We start from the raw sequence: 17,557 nt of genomic DNA on the forward strand, positions 1-17,557 counted from the left end.
TCTCCAGAAAAATAAAACAGAGGCAGTAACACATTAGGCAACCAGAACCCACCTCCGCCTCTGTATGAAAATTCAGCCCACTGACTCCCACTGGGATTCAGGTAGTTCCTTTAGAAACCAAACCCCAGTGAAAATCAGCATCTTTAGGAGAGATGGGAGGAAACGTCTGGGGAAAGCAGTGTAACAGACTCTGTCTTTGCTTGCAGGTTGATCCAGGAGTTGCAGCAAGTGCACTGGCTGCCTGTGCACGTGACTGAATCTTACACATTGGAGGAGTTCCAGCATCTCCATAACCGCAGGATTGCCGAGGATTGCAGCTTGCTTCAGAAATTCTTCAATTACTGCACTGAAATTCTCCAACTGGTATGCACCAGCGCCGCACCCACAACACCAGCTGACCCACAGCACCAGCGCACCACAGCACCAACAGACCCACAGCACTGGTGCACCCACAGGACCAACAAACCCACAGCACCGCTGCACCCACAGCACCAGCAGACCCACAGCACTGGCGCACCCACAGCACTAGCGCCGCATTCAGCACCAAAGCACCTACAGCAGCAGCGCACTCACAGCACCAACAGACCCACAGCATCGGTGCACCCACAGGACCAACAGGCCCATAGCACTGGTGCACCACAGCACCAGCAGACCCACAGCACCGGCGCACCCACAGCACCGGCGCACCCACAACACCAGCAGACCCACAGCACCGGCGCACCCACAGGACTAACAGACCCACAGCACCGGTGCACCACAGCACCAGCAGACCCACAGCACCAGCAGACCCACAGCACCGGCGCACCCACAACACCAGCAGACCCACAGCACCGGCGCAGCCACAGCACCGGCAGACCCACAGCACCGGTGCACTCACATGACCAACAGACCCACAGCACCAGTGCACCCACAGCACCAGCAGACCCACAGCACTGGCGCACCCACAGGACCAACAGACCCACAGCACCGGCGCACCCACAGCACCAGCGCAACACCAACTGCACTGGCGCACCCACAGCACCGGCGCACCCACAGCACCACGCAACACCAACTGCACCGGAGCACTCACAGCACCAGCGCCGCACACACAGCACCAGCGCAACACCAACTGCACCAGAGCACTCACAGCACCAGCGCCGCACCCACAGCACCAGCGCAACACCAACTGCACTGGCGCACCCACAGCACCGGTGCACCCACAGCACCAGCACCACACCCACAACACCGGTGCACCCACAGCACCAGCGCAACACCAACTGCACTGGCGCACCCACAGCACCGGCGCACCCACAGCACCGGTGCACCCACAGCACCAGCGCAACACCAACTGCACTGGCGCACCCACAACACCGGTGCACCCACAGCACCAGCGCCGTATCCACAGCACCAGCGCAACACCAACTGCACCAGAGCACTCACAGCACTAGCGCCACACCCATAGCACCATCGCCGCACCCACAGCACCAGCGCCACACCCACAGCACCGTGCCGCACCCACAGCACCAGAGCCGCAACAACTGCTGCACCACCGCACCCACAGCATCTGCGCCGCGCCAGCAGACCCACAGCACTGGCACACCCACAGTACCAGCCTCACACCCACAGCACCGATGCACCCGCAGCACCAGCACCGCACCAGTGATGCGCCCACAGCACCGGCGCACCCACAGCACCAGCGCCACACCCACTGCACCGGCGCACACACAACACCAGCGCTGCACCCACAGCACCACCGGCACATAAGAACTGAAACAGGGGTAGTGCGAGGGAAATGCACAAGGATACTGACACTGGGTTAGTGAGGGGAGTGCATGAGGACACCGATACTGGACTCAGCCTATAAGTAGTAAAAGGAGGAGTGGGACTGATTAGTGACCGAAAGGGGATTTATGCATGCTGGCAGAGGACATGGCTAAGGTACTAAATGAGTACTTTTCCTCCCACAAGCCAAAAGACTTGCAGGTTGATAGGTAAATTGGCCATTATAAATTGTCACTAGTATAGGTAGGTGGTAGGGAAATATAGGGACTGGTGGGGATGTTTGGTAGGAATATGGGATTAGTGTAGGATTAGTATAAATGGGTGGTTGATGTTCGGCACAGACTCGGTGGGCCGAAGGGCCTGTTTCAGTGCTGTATCTCTAATCTAATCTAATCTACTTTGCATCTGTCTTTGCAGAGCAGGAAGATGCTGCAGTGAAAGAGGAGGTAGTTGAGAGACTGGAGACATGCGCTCGGGAGATCCTTGTTAGGCAAGGGAATCAAAGATTATCGGGGGTAGATGGGAATGTGGAATTCGAGACAGAAACAGATCAGCCATGATCTTATTAAATGTCAGAGCAGGCCCGATGGGCTGAATGGCTTACTTCTGCTCTGAAATTGTATGGTTGTATGGTATGGTCATATGGATGGACTAAAAATTGATAAAGAGGATAGATTAGAAAGGCTGGCTATGCTTAAAGTTGATAAGTCACTAGGATCAGATGAGATGCATCCGAGAATACTGAGAGAAGTAAGGGTGGAAATTGCGCAGGCACTGGTCATGATCTTCCAATCCTCCTTAGATAAAGGGGTGCTGCCAGAGGACTGGAGAATTACAAATGTTACATCCTATTTAATAAAGGGTGTAAGGACAAGCCCAGCAACTACCGGACAGTCAGTTTAACCTCAGTGGTGGAAAAGCTTTTAGAAATGATAATCCACGACAAAATTAATAGTCACTTGGACAAGTGTGGATTAGTTAAGGAAAGCCAGCATGGATTAGTTAAAGGTAAATTGAGTTTATCTAATTTGATTGAGTTTTCTGATGAGGTAATAGAGAGGGTTGATGAGGGTAATGCGATTGATGTAGCGTACATGGAATTCCAAAAGCGATTGATAAAGTGCCTTTTGTTTTATTCACTCACAGGATGTGGCGTCGCTGGCTAGGCCAGCATTTATTGCCCATCCCTAATTGCCCTTGAGAAGGTGTTGGTGAGCTGCCTTCTTGAACTGCTGCAGTCCGTGTGGTTTGGGTACACCCACAGTGCTGTTAGAAAGGGTTTTGACGCAGCGACAGTGAGGGAACGGCGATATAGTTCCAAGTCAGGATGGTGTGTGGCTTGGAGGGGAACTTGCAGGTGGTGGTGTTCCCATGCATCTGCTGCCCTTGTCCTTCTAGGTGGTAGAGGTCGCAGGTTTGGAAGGTGCTGTTGAAAGAGCCTTACTGAGTTGCTGCAGTGCATCTTGTAGATGGTACACACTGCTGCCACTGTGCGTCAGTGGTGGAGCGAGTGAATGTTTGTGGATGGGGTGCCAATCAAGAGGGCTGCTTTGTCCTGGATAGTGTCGAGCTTCTAGAGTGTTGGAGCTGCACCCATCCAGGCAAGTGGAAAGTATTCCATCACACTCCTGACTTGTGCCTTATAGATGATGGACAGATGGGGAGTCAGGAGGTGAGTTACTCGCCACTGGATTCCTAGCCTCTGACCTGCTCTAGTAGCCACGATATTTATATGGCTACTCCAGTTCAGTTTCTGGTCAATGGTAGCCCCTAGGATGTTGCTCGTGGGGGATTCAGTGATGGTAATGCCATTGAATGTCAAGAGGAGATGGTTAGATTCTCTCTTGTTGGAGATGGTCATTGCCTGGCACTTGTGTGGCGTGAATGTTACTTGCCATTTATCAGCCCAAGCCTGGATATTGTCCAGGTCTTGCTGCATTTCTACACGGACTGCTTCAGTACTTGAGGAGTCGCGAATGGTGCTGAACATTGTGCAATCATCAGCGAACATCCCCACTTCTGACCTTATGATTGAAGGAAGGTCATTGATGAAGCAGCTGAAGATGGTTGGGCCTAGGACACTACCCTGAGGTACTCCTGCAGTGATGTCCTGGAGCTCAGATGATTGACCTCCAACAACCACAACCATCTTCCTTTGCGCTAGTTATGACTCTAACCAGCGGAGTGGTTGAGTACAATTCTGCTGCTGATGGCCCACAGTCCTTCATGGATGCCCAGTTTTGCATTGCTAGATCTGTTCGAAATCTATCCCATTTAGCACGGTGATAGTGCCACACAACACGATGGAGGGTATCCTCAATGTGAAGACAGGACTTCATCTCCACATGGGCGGTGCAGTGGTTAGCACCGCAGCCTCACAGCTCCAGCGACCCGGGTTCAGTTCTGGGTACTGCCTGTGCGGAGTTTGCAAGTTCTCCTTGTATCTGCGTGTGTTTCTGCCAGGTGCTCTGGTTTCCTCACACAGCCAAAGACTTGCAGGTTGATAGGTTAATTAGCTGTTGTAAATTGCCCCTAGTATAGGTAGGTGGTAGGAGAATGGTGGGGATGTGGTAGGGAATATGGGGTTAATGTAGGATTCGTATAAATGGGTGGTGGTTGTTCGGCACAGACTCGGTGGGCCGAAGGGCCTGTTTCAGTGCTGTATCTCTAAATAAATAAATAAAGGACTGTGCAGTGATTACTCCTACCAATACTGTCATGGACAGATGCATCTGTGACAGGCAGATTGGTGAGGATGAGATCAAGTATGTTTTTCCCTCTTGTTGATTCCCTCACCACCTGCCGCATACCCAGTCTAGCAGCCTTGTCCTTTAGGACTCGGCCAGCTCGGTCAGTAGTGGTGCTACCGAGCCACTCTTGGTGATGGACATTGAAGTCCCTCACCCAGAGTACATTCTGTGCCCTTGTCACCCTCAGTGCTTCCTCCAAGTGCTGTTCAACATGGAGGAGTACTGACTCATCAGCTGAGGGAGGGAGATAGGTGGTAATCACAGGAGGTTTCCTGGCCCATGTTTGACCTGATGCCATGAGACTTCATGGGGTCCAGAGTCGATGTTAAGGACTCCCAGGGCAACTTCCTCCCAACTGTATATCACTGTGCCACCACCTCTACTGGATCTGTCCTGCAGGTGGGATGATGATGGTCGTGTATGGGACATTGTCTGTAAGATATAATTCAGTGAGTCTGACCATGTCAGGCTGCTGCTTGACTAGTCTGTGGGATAACTCATTGGCACAAGCCCCCAGATGTTAGTAAGGAGGACTTTGCAGGGTCGACGGGGCTGGGTTTGCCGTTGTTGTTTCCGGTGCCTAGGTCAATACCGGGTGGTCCGTCCGGTTTCATTCCTTATTGACAACACATGATGTCACGTGAAGTGAATCAAATTGATTGAAGACCAGCATCTGTGATCCTGGGGATCACAGGAAGAGGCCGAGATGGATTGTCCACTTGGTGGTGCTACCGAGCCACTCTTGGTGATGGACATTGAAGTCCCCCACCCAGAGTACATTCTGTGCCCTTGCCACCCTCAGTGCTTCTTCCAGTTGGTGTTAAACATGGAGGAGTACTGAGTCATCAGCTGTGGGGGGTGGGGGGTGGGGGGGGGGGGAGCGGTAGGTGGTAATCAGCAGGAGGTTTCGTTGCCCATGTTTGACCTGATGCCATGAGACTTCATGGGGTCCAGAGTCAATATTGAGGTCTCCCAGGGCAACTCCCTCCTGTCTGTATACCACTGTGCTGCCACCTCTGGTGGTCTGTCCTGCTGGTGGGACAGGACGTAACCCGGGGATGGTGATAGTGGTGTCTGGGACATTGTAATGCATGATTCGGTGAGTATGACTGTCAGGCTGTTGCTTGACTAGTCTGTGGGACAGCTCTCCCAATTTTGACACAAGCCTCCAGATGTTAGTAAGGAGGACTTTGCAGGATCAACAGGGCTGGATTTGCATTTGTCATTTCCAGTGCCTAGGTCGATGCCAGGTGGTCCGTCCGGTTTCATTCCTTTTAGACTTAAATGAAAGGCTTGTCAGCAAAGTTGAAGCCCATGGAATAAAAGGTACATAGCATGGATACGAAGTTGGCTGAGTCACAGCAAACGGAGAGTAGTTGTGAACAGTTGTTTTTCAGACAAGGAAGGTTTATACTGGGGTTTGCCAGGGGTATTAGGACCACTGCTTTTCTTAGTTTTTGTTAACGACCTATACTTGGGTAGAATTTCAAAATTTGCAGATAACACAAAACTTGGAAGGACTGTGAACTGTGAGAAGGATAGTGATAGACTTCAAAGAGACATAGACAGACTGGTGGAATGAGCAGACAAGTGGCAGATGAAATTTAATATAGAGAAATGTGAAGTGATACATGTTGGCAGGAAGAACAAGGAGAGGCAATATAAAATAAAGGATACAATTCTAAAGGGGGTGCAGGAGTAGAGGGACCTGGTGGTATGTGTGCAGAAATCATTGAAGGTGACAGGACAGGTTGAGAAAGTGCTTAATAAGGCGTATGGGATCCTGGACTTTATAAATAGAGGCATAGAGTACAAAAGGAAGGAAGTTATAATGAACGTTTATACAACACTAGTTAGCCTCAGCTGGAGTATTGTGTCCAATTCTGGGCACCGCACTTTAGGAAAGATGTAAAGGCTTCAGAGATGGTGCAGAAAAGGTTTACAAGAATGGTTCCAGGGATGAGGAACTTCAGTTACATGGATAGATTGGAGAAGCTGGTATTATACTTCTTAGAGAAGTGAAGGTTGAGAGGAGATTTGATAGAGGTATTCAAAATCTTGAGGGGTCTGACAGAGTAGTTAGAGAGAAACTGTTCCCATTGGTGGAAGGATCGAGAACCAGAGGACACTGATTTAAGGTGATTGACAAAAGAACCAGAGGGGAGATGAGGAGAAACATTTTCACACAGCGAGTGGTCAGGATCTGGAATGCACTCCGAGAGTCGGGTGGAGGCAGATTCAATTGTGGCTTTCAAAAGGGCACTGAATAATTATCTGAAGAGAAAAAAATCTGCAGGGCTGCGAGGAAAAGGTAGGGGAGTGGGACCAGGTGAGTTGCTCCTGCAGAGAGCCGGCACGGACATGACAGGCCGAATGGCCTCCTGTGCTGTAACTATTCCATGATTCTATGATAGTGAGGAGAGTGCACAAGGACACTGACACTGGATCAGTGAAGGGAGCATGAGGACACTGACACTGGATCAGTGAAGGGAGTGCACGAGGACACTGACACTGGATTAATGAAGGGAGCATGAGGACACTGACACTGGATTAGTGAAGGGAGTGCACGAGGACACTGACACTGGATTAGTGAAGGGAGCATGAGGACACTGACACTGGATTAGTAAAGGGAGTGCACGAGGACACACACTGGATTAGTGAAGGGAGCATGAGGACACTGACACTGGATTAGTGAAGGGAGTGCACGAGGACACTGACACTGGATTAATGAACGGAGTGCATGGGGACACTGACACTGGATCAGTGAGGGGACTGCACGTGGACACTGGATTGTGAGGGGTGTGCACGAGGACACTGACACTGGATCAGTGAAGGGAGCACGAGGACACTGACACTGGATTAGTAAAGGGAGTGCACGAGGACACACACTGGATTAGTGAAGGGAGCATGAGGACACTGACACTGGATTAGTGAGGGGGGTGCACGAGGACACTGACACTGGATCAGTGAGGAGAGTGCACGAGGACACTGACACTGGATCAGTGAGGGGACTGCACGTGGACACTGGATTGTGAGGGGTGTGCACGAGGACACTGACACTGGATTATTGAGGGGAGTGCATGAGGACACTGACACTCGATCTGTGAGGAGAGTGCACGAGGACACTGACACTGGATCAGTGAAGAGAGTGCACGAGGACACTGACACTGGATTAATGAACGGAGTGCATGGGGACACTGACACTGGATCAGTGAAGGGGGTGCACGAGGACACTGACACTGGATTAGTGAGGGGGGTGCACGATGACACTGACACTGGATCAGTGAGGGGGGTGCACGATGACACTGACACTGGATCAGTGAGGAGAGTGCACGAGGACACTGACACTGGATCAGTGAGGGGACTGCACGTGGACACTGGATTGTGAGGGGTGTGCACGAGGACACTGACACTGGATTATTGAGGGGAGTGCATGAGGACACTGACACTCGATCTGTGAGGAGAGTGCACGAGGACACTGACACTGGATCAGTGAAGGGAGTGCACGAGGACACTGACACTGGATTAGTGAGGGGGGTGCACGATGACACTGACACTGGATCAGTGAGGGGGGTGCACGATGACACTGACACTGGATTAGTGAGGGGAGTGCACGAGGACACTGACACTGGATCAGCGAAGGGAGTGCACGAGGACACTGACACTGGATCAGTGAAGAGAGTGCACGAGGACAGTGACACTGGATTAGTGAGGGGAGTGCACGAGGACACTGACACTGGATCAGTGAAGGGAGTGCACGAGGACACTGACACTGGATTAGTGAAGAGAGTGCACGAGGACACTGACACTGGATCAGTGAAGGGTGTGCACGAGGACAGTGACACTGGATTAGTGAGGGGAATGCACGAGGACAGTGACACTGGATTAGTGAGGGGAGTGCACGAGGACACTGACACTGGATCAGTGAAGGGAGTGCACGAGGACACTGACACTGGATCAGTGAAGGGAGTGCACGAGGACACTGACACTGGATTAGTGAGGGGTGTGCACGAGGACACTGATACGACTAGTGAGACGACACTGTATCAATGCCACAAACAGGTTATATTCTGTAACCATTCACTAATGCTCCTGTAGACACTGTAACATCCCTCTCTGATGCGTGGACTGCTCTAATTTTGTAACTAACATGAAAGTACATCTGGTTTAGCTCTCATTTTCAAGTAATCTTTCAGACTATCTTACTCTCTAATACCACCTGAAATCGCCTACCAGTTTCAAAAAGTCTTCAATACTATCAAGTTCTCTGTAAAAGTGTCTAACATTCTAATGCTATCACTGCCTCGCTAATATTACGTAACTCGTTTTAATATTACCTAGTTCTAACAGTTTCAAACTCTCTGTACTACTCTTTATAAATGTGTAATGCTCTGAAATATTATTGGCCCCTTGATAATGTTCTCTCGTACTCTCTAAAACTCTTTGGAAACTAGCTGATACCTCTGAGCATTCCATAACAGACGGTTTCTGTTACTATCCACTTCTCTCTTCAGACTGTAACAGTACCTCCTCCAGCAAGTTTACTCTGTAACCTTCTCTCATAGCATCTAATGCAGTCTCTGGACTCTAGACTTAGTGATTTCCTCTTAACTTGATGCAGCTCTGAACTCAGACACTGGCAGTCTGACTCACTCAGATCTTGTTGGTGGTGCAGGTGCGTGAGGACAGTTACAAGATGGTTCAAGACTGTGAGACACAGCTACAGCTAATAAAAGCTAACTTCCTGAAGGAGACCATGCACCACCAGCGAGTGCAGCAGGAGGTGGCAGAGAGACGCCTGCAAGAGGCCAAGCAGGTGATTCAGAGCCTGGGACGGCTCAGAGCTCTGGTCTGTCACATGACGGTGCAGAATCTCATCACCATGGCGCAAAGTGAAGTCAGCAACTTTATCCAACATGTGCTGCAGGTATGAGCTTCGAAATACTCAGAACTGGAGAACAGAGTACTGGGTGTCAGAATAGGAAGATCATAAAACAGAAAATCACTGAGCAACTGAGAGTCACCATCACATGAGGATTTGTTCCCTAGTCCTCCCCATTGTGGGTGATCGATCCCAGTACCCTGGTTCCTCACTACATTAATGCAGTCAGGGATCGAGTCACGCTCATCATGTAGGATGACACTTAGTGCAGTGCTAGCAGAGTGCTGCACTGTCAGAGGTGCCATTTATCGATTGAGACACTCACACGAGTCCCTGTCCAGCTATTCCAGTGGATCAGATGCATGTCATGGCCAAAACCCCTCCATCAACCAAAACAAATCAGAACCTTAATTCACAAACAGCAGCAGATGAACATGCAATTTGTTTGTGCGCACAGTACGTCCCGGTACAACTAACAGCTGCAGAGTGGATTAACAGCCTTCAAAAAAGGGCTGCATAAATACCTGGGTGAGAATGAGAGCAGCGGGTTTAGGCTGAAAGGGTCAAACACTAGCTTGGATACAATAGGGGTTTAAATGGTGGGTAGAGTCAGTGATAGGGGAGAGTGGACATGGGCTGTGGGAAGGGAGTGAATGGGTGGGTAGAGTCAGTGATAGGGGAGAGTGGACATGGGCTGTGGGAGGGGAGTGAATGGGTGGGTAGAGTCAGTGATGGGGGAGAGTGGACATGTGCTGTGGGTAGAGTCAGTGATGGGGATGAGTGGACATGGGCTGTGGGGGGGAGTGAATGGGTGGGTAGAGTCAGTGATGGGGGAGAGTGGACATGGGCTGTGGGTAGAGTCAGTGATGGGGGAGAGTGGACAAAAGCTGTGGGTAGAGTCAGTGATGGGGATGAGTGGACATGGGCTGTGGGAGGGGAGTGAATGGGTGGGTAGAGTCAGTGATGGGGGAGAGTGGACATGGGCTGTGGGTAGAGTCAGTGATGGGGAGAGTGGACAAAAGCTGTGGATAGAGTCAGTGCTGGGGGAGAGTGGACATGGGCTGTGGGTAGAGTCAGTGATGGGGGAGAGTGGACAAAAGCTGTGGGTAGAGTCAGTGATGGGGATGAGTGGACATGGGCTGTGGGAGGGGAGTGAATGGGTGGGTAGAGTCAGTGATGGGGGAGAGTGGACATGGGCTGTGGGTAGAGTCAGTGATGGGGAGAGTGGACAAAAGCTGTGGGTAGAGTCAGTGCTGGGGGAGAGTGGACATGGGCTGTGGGAGGGGAGTGAATGGGTGGGTAGAGTCAGTGATGGGGGAGAGTGGACATGGGCTGTGGGAAGGGAGTGAATGGGTAGATTATGATTGGGATGAGGGACAGTATTTTGAAGACTCCACGCTCTCCGCTTTTTCTTGTCTCACAGACCACGAACCCAACCCAGTTGGCATTACTAAAGGTGAAGCTGGTATTCGATGCCGAGGGAAACATGATCGTGTTCCCCTCTCGCCAGCTGTTGTTTGAGAAAATGTCGGGAATCCTGAGGTCGGTGGGTGACAGCATCATAGCGGTGAGTATTGCCTTCCCGCAGGGAGTTCCTAAAACTGATGGTCAGTTCACATTTACTGTTCCAACAAGTATACTGCCATCATAGAATGATCCAACACAGAGAGAGGACATGGAAACATAGAAAAGTTACAGCACTGAAAGAGACAATTCAACCCAGCGTGTCTATGAGTAAAAGCTGATGTTCAGACGGACTTGCATGTCCTTGTACAAATCATAGACAGTTAGCATTCAGGTAGAGCAAAGAATTAAGAAGGCAAATGACATGTTGGCCTTTTTATTCTTTCATGGGATGTGGGCATCACTGGCAAGGCCAGCATTTGTTGCCCATCCCTAATTGCCCTTGACAACTGATTGGCTTGCTAGGTCATTTCAGAGGGCAGTTAAGAGTCAACCACATTGCTGTGGGTCTGGAGGCACATGTAGGTCAGACCAGGTAAGGATGGCAGATTTCCTTTCTGAAAGGACATTAGTGAACCAGATGGGTTTTAACAACAATCGCTATTCATTTCATCGCACCAGAACTGAGACTAACTTCTCAATTCCAGATGTTTATTCATTGAATTTAAGTTCCTCCAGCTGCTGTGGTGGGATTTGAACCCACACCCCAGAGCATTGGCCAGGGCCTCTGGATTACTAGTTCAGTAACATTACCACTATGCCACTGTCACCTGGAGTACAAGATTAAGGAAGTCTTGCTACAATTGTACAGGGCTTTGGTGAGACCACACCTGGAATACTGTGTGCAGTTTTGGTCTCTATACTTAAGGAAATGTTATGAAAGTGCTTCTATATTTTTTGTTTAGTATATATTTTTGAGGACTTATATTTAAATTGTAGAGAATTCATTGGAAAGCTGAAGATTTCATCGAAGCTGGACATTGCTTTGTTGTTGGCAGTTCATTGAAAGGACACTGAGATAGAACCATAGAAAAATTACAGCACCGGAGGAGGCCATTCAGCCTGTCATGTCTGTGCCGGCCGAAAAACTAGCTGCCCAATCTAATTCCACCTTCTAGCACCTGGTCCATAGATTTGCAGATGCATGTCCAGGTACATTTTAAAAGAATTGAGGGTTTCTGCCTCGACCACCATTCCCGGCAGTGAATTCCAGACACCCACCACCCTCTGGGTGAAAAAGTTTTTTCTCATGTCCCCTCTACCAATTCTACCAATCACCTTAAATCTGTGCCCCCTGGTTACTGACCTTTCTGCCGGGGAAACAGGTCCTTCCTGTCTACTCTATCTAAGCCCCTCATAATTTTGTACACCTCAATTAAGTCACCCCTCAGCCTCCTCTGTTATGAGGAAAACAACCCTAGCCTATCCAAAATGTCCTCATAGCTGCAACTTTCAAGCCCTGGAAACATTCTTGTAAATCTCCTCTGCACTCTCTCCAGAGCAACTATGTCCTTCCTGTAATGTGGTGACCAGAACTGTACGCAATACTCCAACTGTGGCCTAACCAGCGTTTTATACAGTTCCAGCATTACATCCCTGCTTTTGAATTCTATACCTCGGCCAATAAAGGAAAGGATTCCATATGCCTTCTTCATCACTCTATCTACCTGTCCTGCCACCTTCAGGGACCTGTGGACATTCACTCCAACGTCTCTCACTTCTTCTACCCCTCTCAATATCCTCCTGTTTATTGTGTATTCCCTCGCATTATTTGCCCTCCCCAAATGCATTACCTCACACTTCTCCGCATTGAATTCCATTTGCCACTTTTCCGCCCACTCAACCAAACCATTGATATCTTTCTGGAGTCTACAGCTGTCCTCTTCACTATCAACTACACGACCAATTTTTGTGTCATCAGCAAATTTCCCAATCATGCCTCCCACATTTAAGTGCAGATCATTAATATATACCACAAACAGCAAGGGAACCAATACTGAGCCTTGTGGAACGCTACTGGAAACAGTTTTCCATTCGCAAAAACATCCGTCGACTACTACCCTTTGTTTCCTGTCCGTGAGCCAATTCTGGATCCAACCTGCCACATTCCCCTGTATCCCATGGGCTTTCATTTTACTGACCAGTCTGCCATGCGGGGCCTTGTCAAATACCTTACTAAAATCCATGTAGACCACATCCACTGCACTACCCTCATCAATCCTCCTTATTAATTCCTCAAAGAATTCAATTAAATTAGTAAGACATGACCTTCCCTTAACAAATACATGCTGACTATCCCTGATCAGTGCCACCTTTCTAAGTGGCAGTTTATCCTGTCCCTCAGAATTGATTCTAATAATTTACCCACCACCGAGGTCAGACTTTTCGCAGATCTCCAATCCTCTGGCACCTCACCCATATCCAGTGAGGATTTGAAGATGATCCTCAGTGCACCTTTAAGGTCCTGCTTGTTAATCTCTTTCCTAACTCCCCAAACTCAGCCTGCAGGACCTCATCCCTCTTTCTTCCTATATCATTGGTACCAATGTGAACCACGACCTCTGGCTGTGCACCCTCACCCTCCAGAATGCTTTGTAACCGTTCGGTGATATCCATGACCCTTGCACCAGGGAGGCAACATACCATCCTGGAATCATGTTTGCGACTATAGAAACGCCTATCTGTTCCCCTAACTATAGGATCCCCTACCACTATTGCTCTCTTGTCTTTTCTCCTCCCTCCCTGCACAGCTGAGCCACCCATGGTCCTCTGGTCATGGCTCTCGCTGCACTCTCCGGAGGAACCCTCTCTCCCATCCATACTCTGAACTGAATACCAGTTAGAAAGTGGGATGTTCTCCGGGGTCTCCTGCACTACCTGCCTTGACCTTCTTGTCTGTCTGGCAGCCACCCAGTCCCACTCTGCCTGGCTCTGCCTGAGATGTTGTTTAAAAACAACCTTGCTGGAAACCATGTGCTTTAAGCAATAAACAACAGAAACCTTGGTGACCTGGGGAAGCTGTTTACAGAGACTTGACAGGTCAAGATTTATAGAGGTCAGGAGATATTGCTTTTAGTTTCGTTTTGGACAGCATGTTGGGGTGTGAACTGTTTTGAAGGCAGTTGGAGAAAACCAGCAAAGAGAGAGCCACCATCAGCTCACCCTCTTCCATCTCTTTGAGAACTTCCAGAGAATCAAGTGTAAGAAATAGAGAAACCGATGCTGCATTTCTCCTAGAAAGCCTGCCAAACTGATCCTCATCTTCTCCTGAAAAGAACTGCTCAGAAAGATCCCAGTGACAGCTGTCTGTGCATATTTGGGATGCCAGACCAAAAAGGGACAACAGGCATCTTTTCATATCTTTTCTTTTCTCTTCAAGAATTAGCAAGTATTTGGACAAAGTATTCTTTTCTGTCTTTTTTTGTAACAGACCTCTGCAGAGAGTATTTCTGTATTATTTCAGTGAGTTTGTGTGTGGGGAATTTAAAAAAGGGAACTTTCGTATTTCACTCTGTGTGTTAATGCTTTGCTTTGTTACTAGTTAAGTCTTGTTTTATAATAAACTGGTAATTTTGTTGTTTATGAAAGAAACCTGGTTGGTGTATTTTATTCTAGGATAAAGAATAGAGTCTAAGAGTGACTGCATCGATAATTGGGTAAACATTTAAATAGATGTTGTGACTTGTGGAGAAGTGGAACTAGAAAAGACAATGCACTCCTCCCACCTTGGTTGTAACGTATACTTGTTGAAAATAGAGACATGTTGTCAAAGCTTTTCGTCTTGCACTCATCAGGACAATCCGCAAGAATAAACAATGTAAGGGAAAACAACAACTAATACTGCATGAGAAGAGAGTGCTGATTGGTTGGCAAGTGAACTCTCATTGGTAGAGACATTGCCATGGAGAATGCACCAGTTTATGGTGACTGACAGTTAACTGCCAAGCTTTGTTGAAATTTAAACCAGGCAGCTTGACTCTGATTGGTCAAGGCATTGCCCTGAGGAATGAACCAGTAAATGGCTATCACTTATTTTGTTCAGCTGAAACAGGCACAATGTGTGTACATGTTCTTTCTGTCTGCAAAGAACAGGGCCCTGTGTATATGTAGCTTCCAGTACGTGTAATTGCACCACACTGCGAGCCCTACTTACAATCTTAAATTGGTTGTCAGCATAATTATTAGCACACTGAGGATTATTTAGCTGATGTTGTCCAATCGCAGAATCACTTCTAATGTTGGACACTGTGTTTTGAGTATTGCAAGCACGGTCTGGTTGCGTACAGCCTGTACCTTGCCCGTTGCAAACAGCGGAAGAGACATGTTGTTTGATACGATCCACAGTCTTTGGGACATACGGCCTATATACCTAGCATCACACGAGCATAGAAATTCATATTACTTATTTATGTGATAAGCAGGACATCCTTTTGGCTTCACTGCAGCATCTTGTTAGTGGCAAACACCACACGTGTTGCTACTGCATAGTAGCAGCGTGAAACAGCTAGCTTTACCTGTTGCTCAAATTTTTGGGATACTTTACCCTTCCAGGGTAATTTGAGGTAGTCTGGACACTTTTCAGGGCCAAAAATGACGGCCTCAGGCCCGTTCATAAGTTTACGCGATATACAGTGAGAAATGATCTGATCAGGGTACCCATTGTCATGCAGGATGTCTTTGATTCACCCTATTTCAGCATCAAGCTTACATGGTGAGGAAATGGCTCGGGTCCTATTTACGAGGTTGCCGATAAGGCCAATCTTATTGCGTGTGTAACTGTAAGAATCCCAACACGTGTGTTGACCAGTGAAGGTAGGTTTGCGGTGGACCGTGGTAGAGTCATAGATAGATACAGCACTGAAACAGGCCCTTCGGCCCACCGAGTCTGTGCCGACCAACAACCACCCATTTATACTAATCCTGCATTAATCCCATATTCTCCTACCACCTAACTACACTCGGGGCAATTTACAATGGCCAATTTACCTATCAACCTGCAAGTCTTTGGCTGTGGGAGGAAACCGGAGCACCCGGAGGAAACCCACGCAGACACAGGGAGAACTTGCAAACTCTGCACAGGCAGTACCCAGAACCAAATCCGGGTCGCTGGAGCTGTGAGGCTGCAGTGCTAACCACTGCACCACTGTGCCGCGACGATCTTAACAGATCTTAACCCCTTAACAGATTTCTCAACTAGTACGTCAAGGAAAGGAAGCTCATTTGACTGCTCCGTTTCAAAGGTGAATTTGAGCACAGGATGGAGCCCATTAAGACATGTAAGGAAATTATTGCATGCAGCTGCAGATTCAAATTTAGCAAACGTACCATCTACAAATCGGAAGTATGCAAGAGGTAGGAAGTGAGGTATCATTTCCTCAAAGACACGTTTCTCATGGAAGGCAGGGGATTTGGAGAGTTTAAAGGAGTGTGAGCAGAGATGGCATGTCGCTCAGAGTCTGTAACATTGTTCCTCAGGTTGTGGAGTCTGTCAACAATGTCGATACCTCGCAGCCATCTTCAGAACCTGAGTATCGGATGGATGGAAAAACCAGGATCAAGCTGGATTCCCCAGGAAGCAATCGGGAGAAATCTGCACAGACCATGTGCAAGGTGTGCGAGAGGCAGCATGCAGCAGGTGAGGGAGAGAGAGCGGAACCTTCAGGGATGAGTAACCATAATATGATAGAATTTTACATTATGTTTGAAAGTGAGGTATTTCAATTTGAAGCCAGGGTGTTAAATTTGAACAAAGGAAATTATGAAGGTATGAGGGGCAAATTGGCTGAGGTGGATTGGGAAAATATATTAAAAGGTATGATAGTACACAAACCAATGGATAGTTTTTGAAGAATTATTATATAGTTTACAGCAACTATACATTCCTTCAAGGCACAAAAACCCCAAATGTAAAGGTAATCAACTGTGGATAACAAAGGAAGTTAAGGATTGTATAAGATTAAAAGAAAAGGCCTATAAAGTTGCCAGAAATAGTAATAAACCTGAGGATTGGGAGGATTTTAGAATACAGCAAAGGAGGACGAATGAACTGATAAAGAAAGGGAGAATAGAATATGAATGTAAGCTAGCAGAAAATATAAAAACAGACTGTAAAAGCTTCTATAGGTTCTGGAAAAGGAAACATTTGGCTAAGACAAATGTGGGTCCATTATAGGCAGTCAGGTGAATTTATAATGGGGAATAGAGAAATGGCAGAGAAGCTAAATGATTACTTTGTGTCTATCTTCATCGCGGAAGATACAAGAAATCTCCCAGAATTACAGATCCGAGGGACGAGGAAGAATGAGGAATTGAAGGAAATTAGTGTTGGTAAGAAGGTTGTATTGGAGAAATTAATGGGGCTGAAGGTTGATAAGCCCCCAGGACCTGATATTCTACATCCCAGAGTGTTGAAAAAGGTAGCTATGGAGACAGTGGATGCATTAGTGATCATCTTCCAAAATTCTATAGATTCTGGAACAGTTCCTGCAGATAGTGTCCCCCACAGGAGGTTGGTTAGCAAAATAAAGCACATGGGACAGGAGGTAATATACTGGCATGGACTAAGGATTGGTTAACAGGCAGGAAACAGAGAGCAGGAATAAACGGGTCATTCTCGTGTTGGCAGGCTGTGACGAGTGGGGTACCGCAGGAATCAGTGCTTGGGCCCCAGCTGTTCACAATATATATCAATGATTTGGAT

General features: G+C 48.3%; 1 protein-coding gene across 1 annotated transcript in view; it reads left to right on the top strand.

Moving 5' to 3' along the window:
* Positions 1 to 17,557, top strand: part of LOC137371058 (dynein heavy chain domain-containing protein 1) — a 373,825-nt gene that overhangs the window by 42,672 nt on the left and 313,596 nt on the right. Inside the window, exons 5-7 of the mRNA XM_068032957.1 lie at positions 207 to 363; positions 9,187 to 9,438; positions 10,817 to 10,867. Of these exons, the coding sequence (XP_067889058.1) occupies positions 207 to 363; positions 9,187 to 9,438; positions 10,817 to 10,867 (460 nt within the window). The remainder of the gene's footprint in view (positions 1 to 206; positions 364 to 9,186; positions 9,439 to 10,816; positions 10,868 to 17,557) is intronic.

The sequence above is a fragment of the Heterodontus francisci genome, chromosome 6, assembly GCF_036365525.1.
Source record: "Heterodontus francisci isolate sHetFra1 chromosome 6, sHetFra1.hap1, whole genome shotgun sequence".
Taxonomy (NCBI): Eukaryota; Metazoa; Chordata; class Chondrichthyes; order Heterodontiformes; family Heterodontidae; genus Heterodontus; species Heterodontus francisci.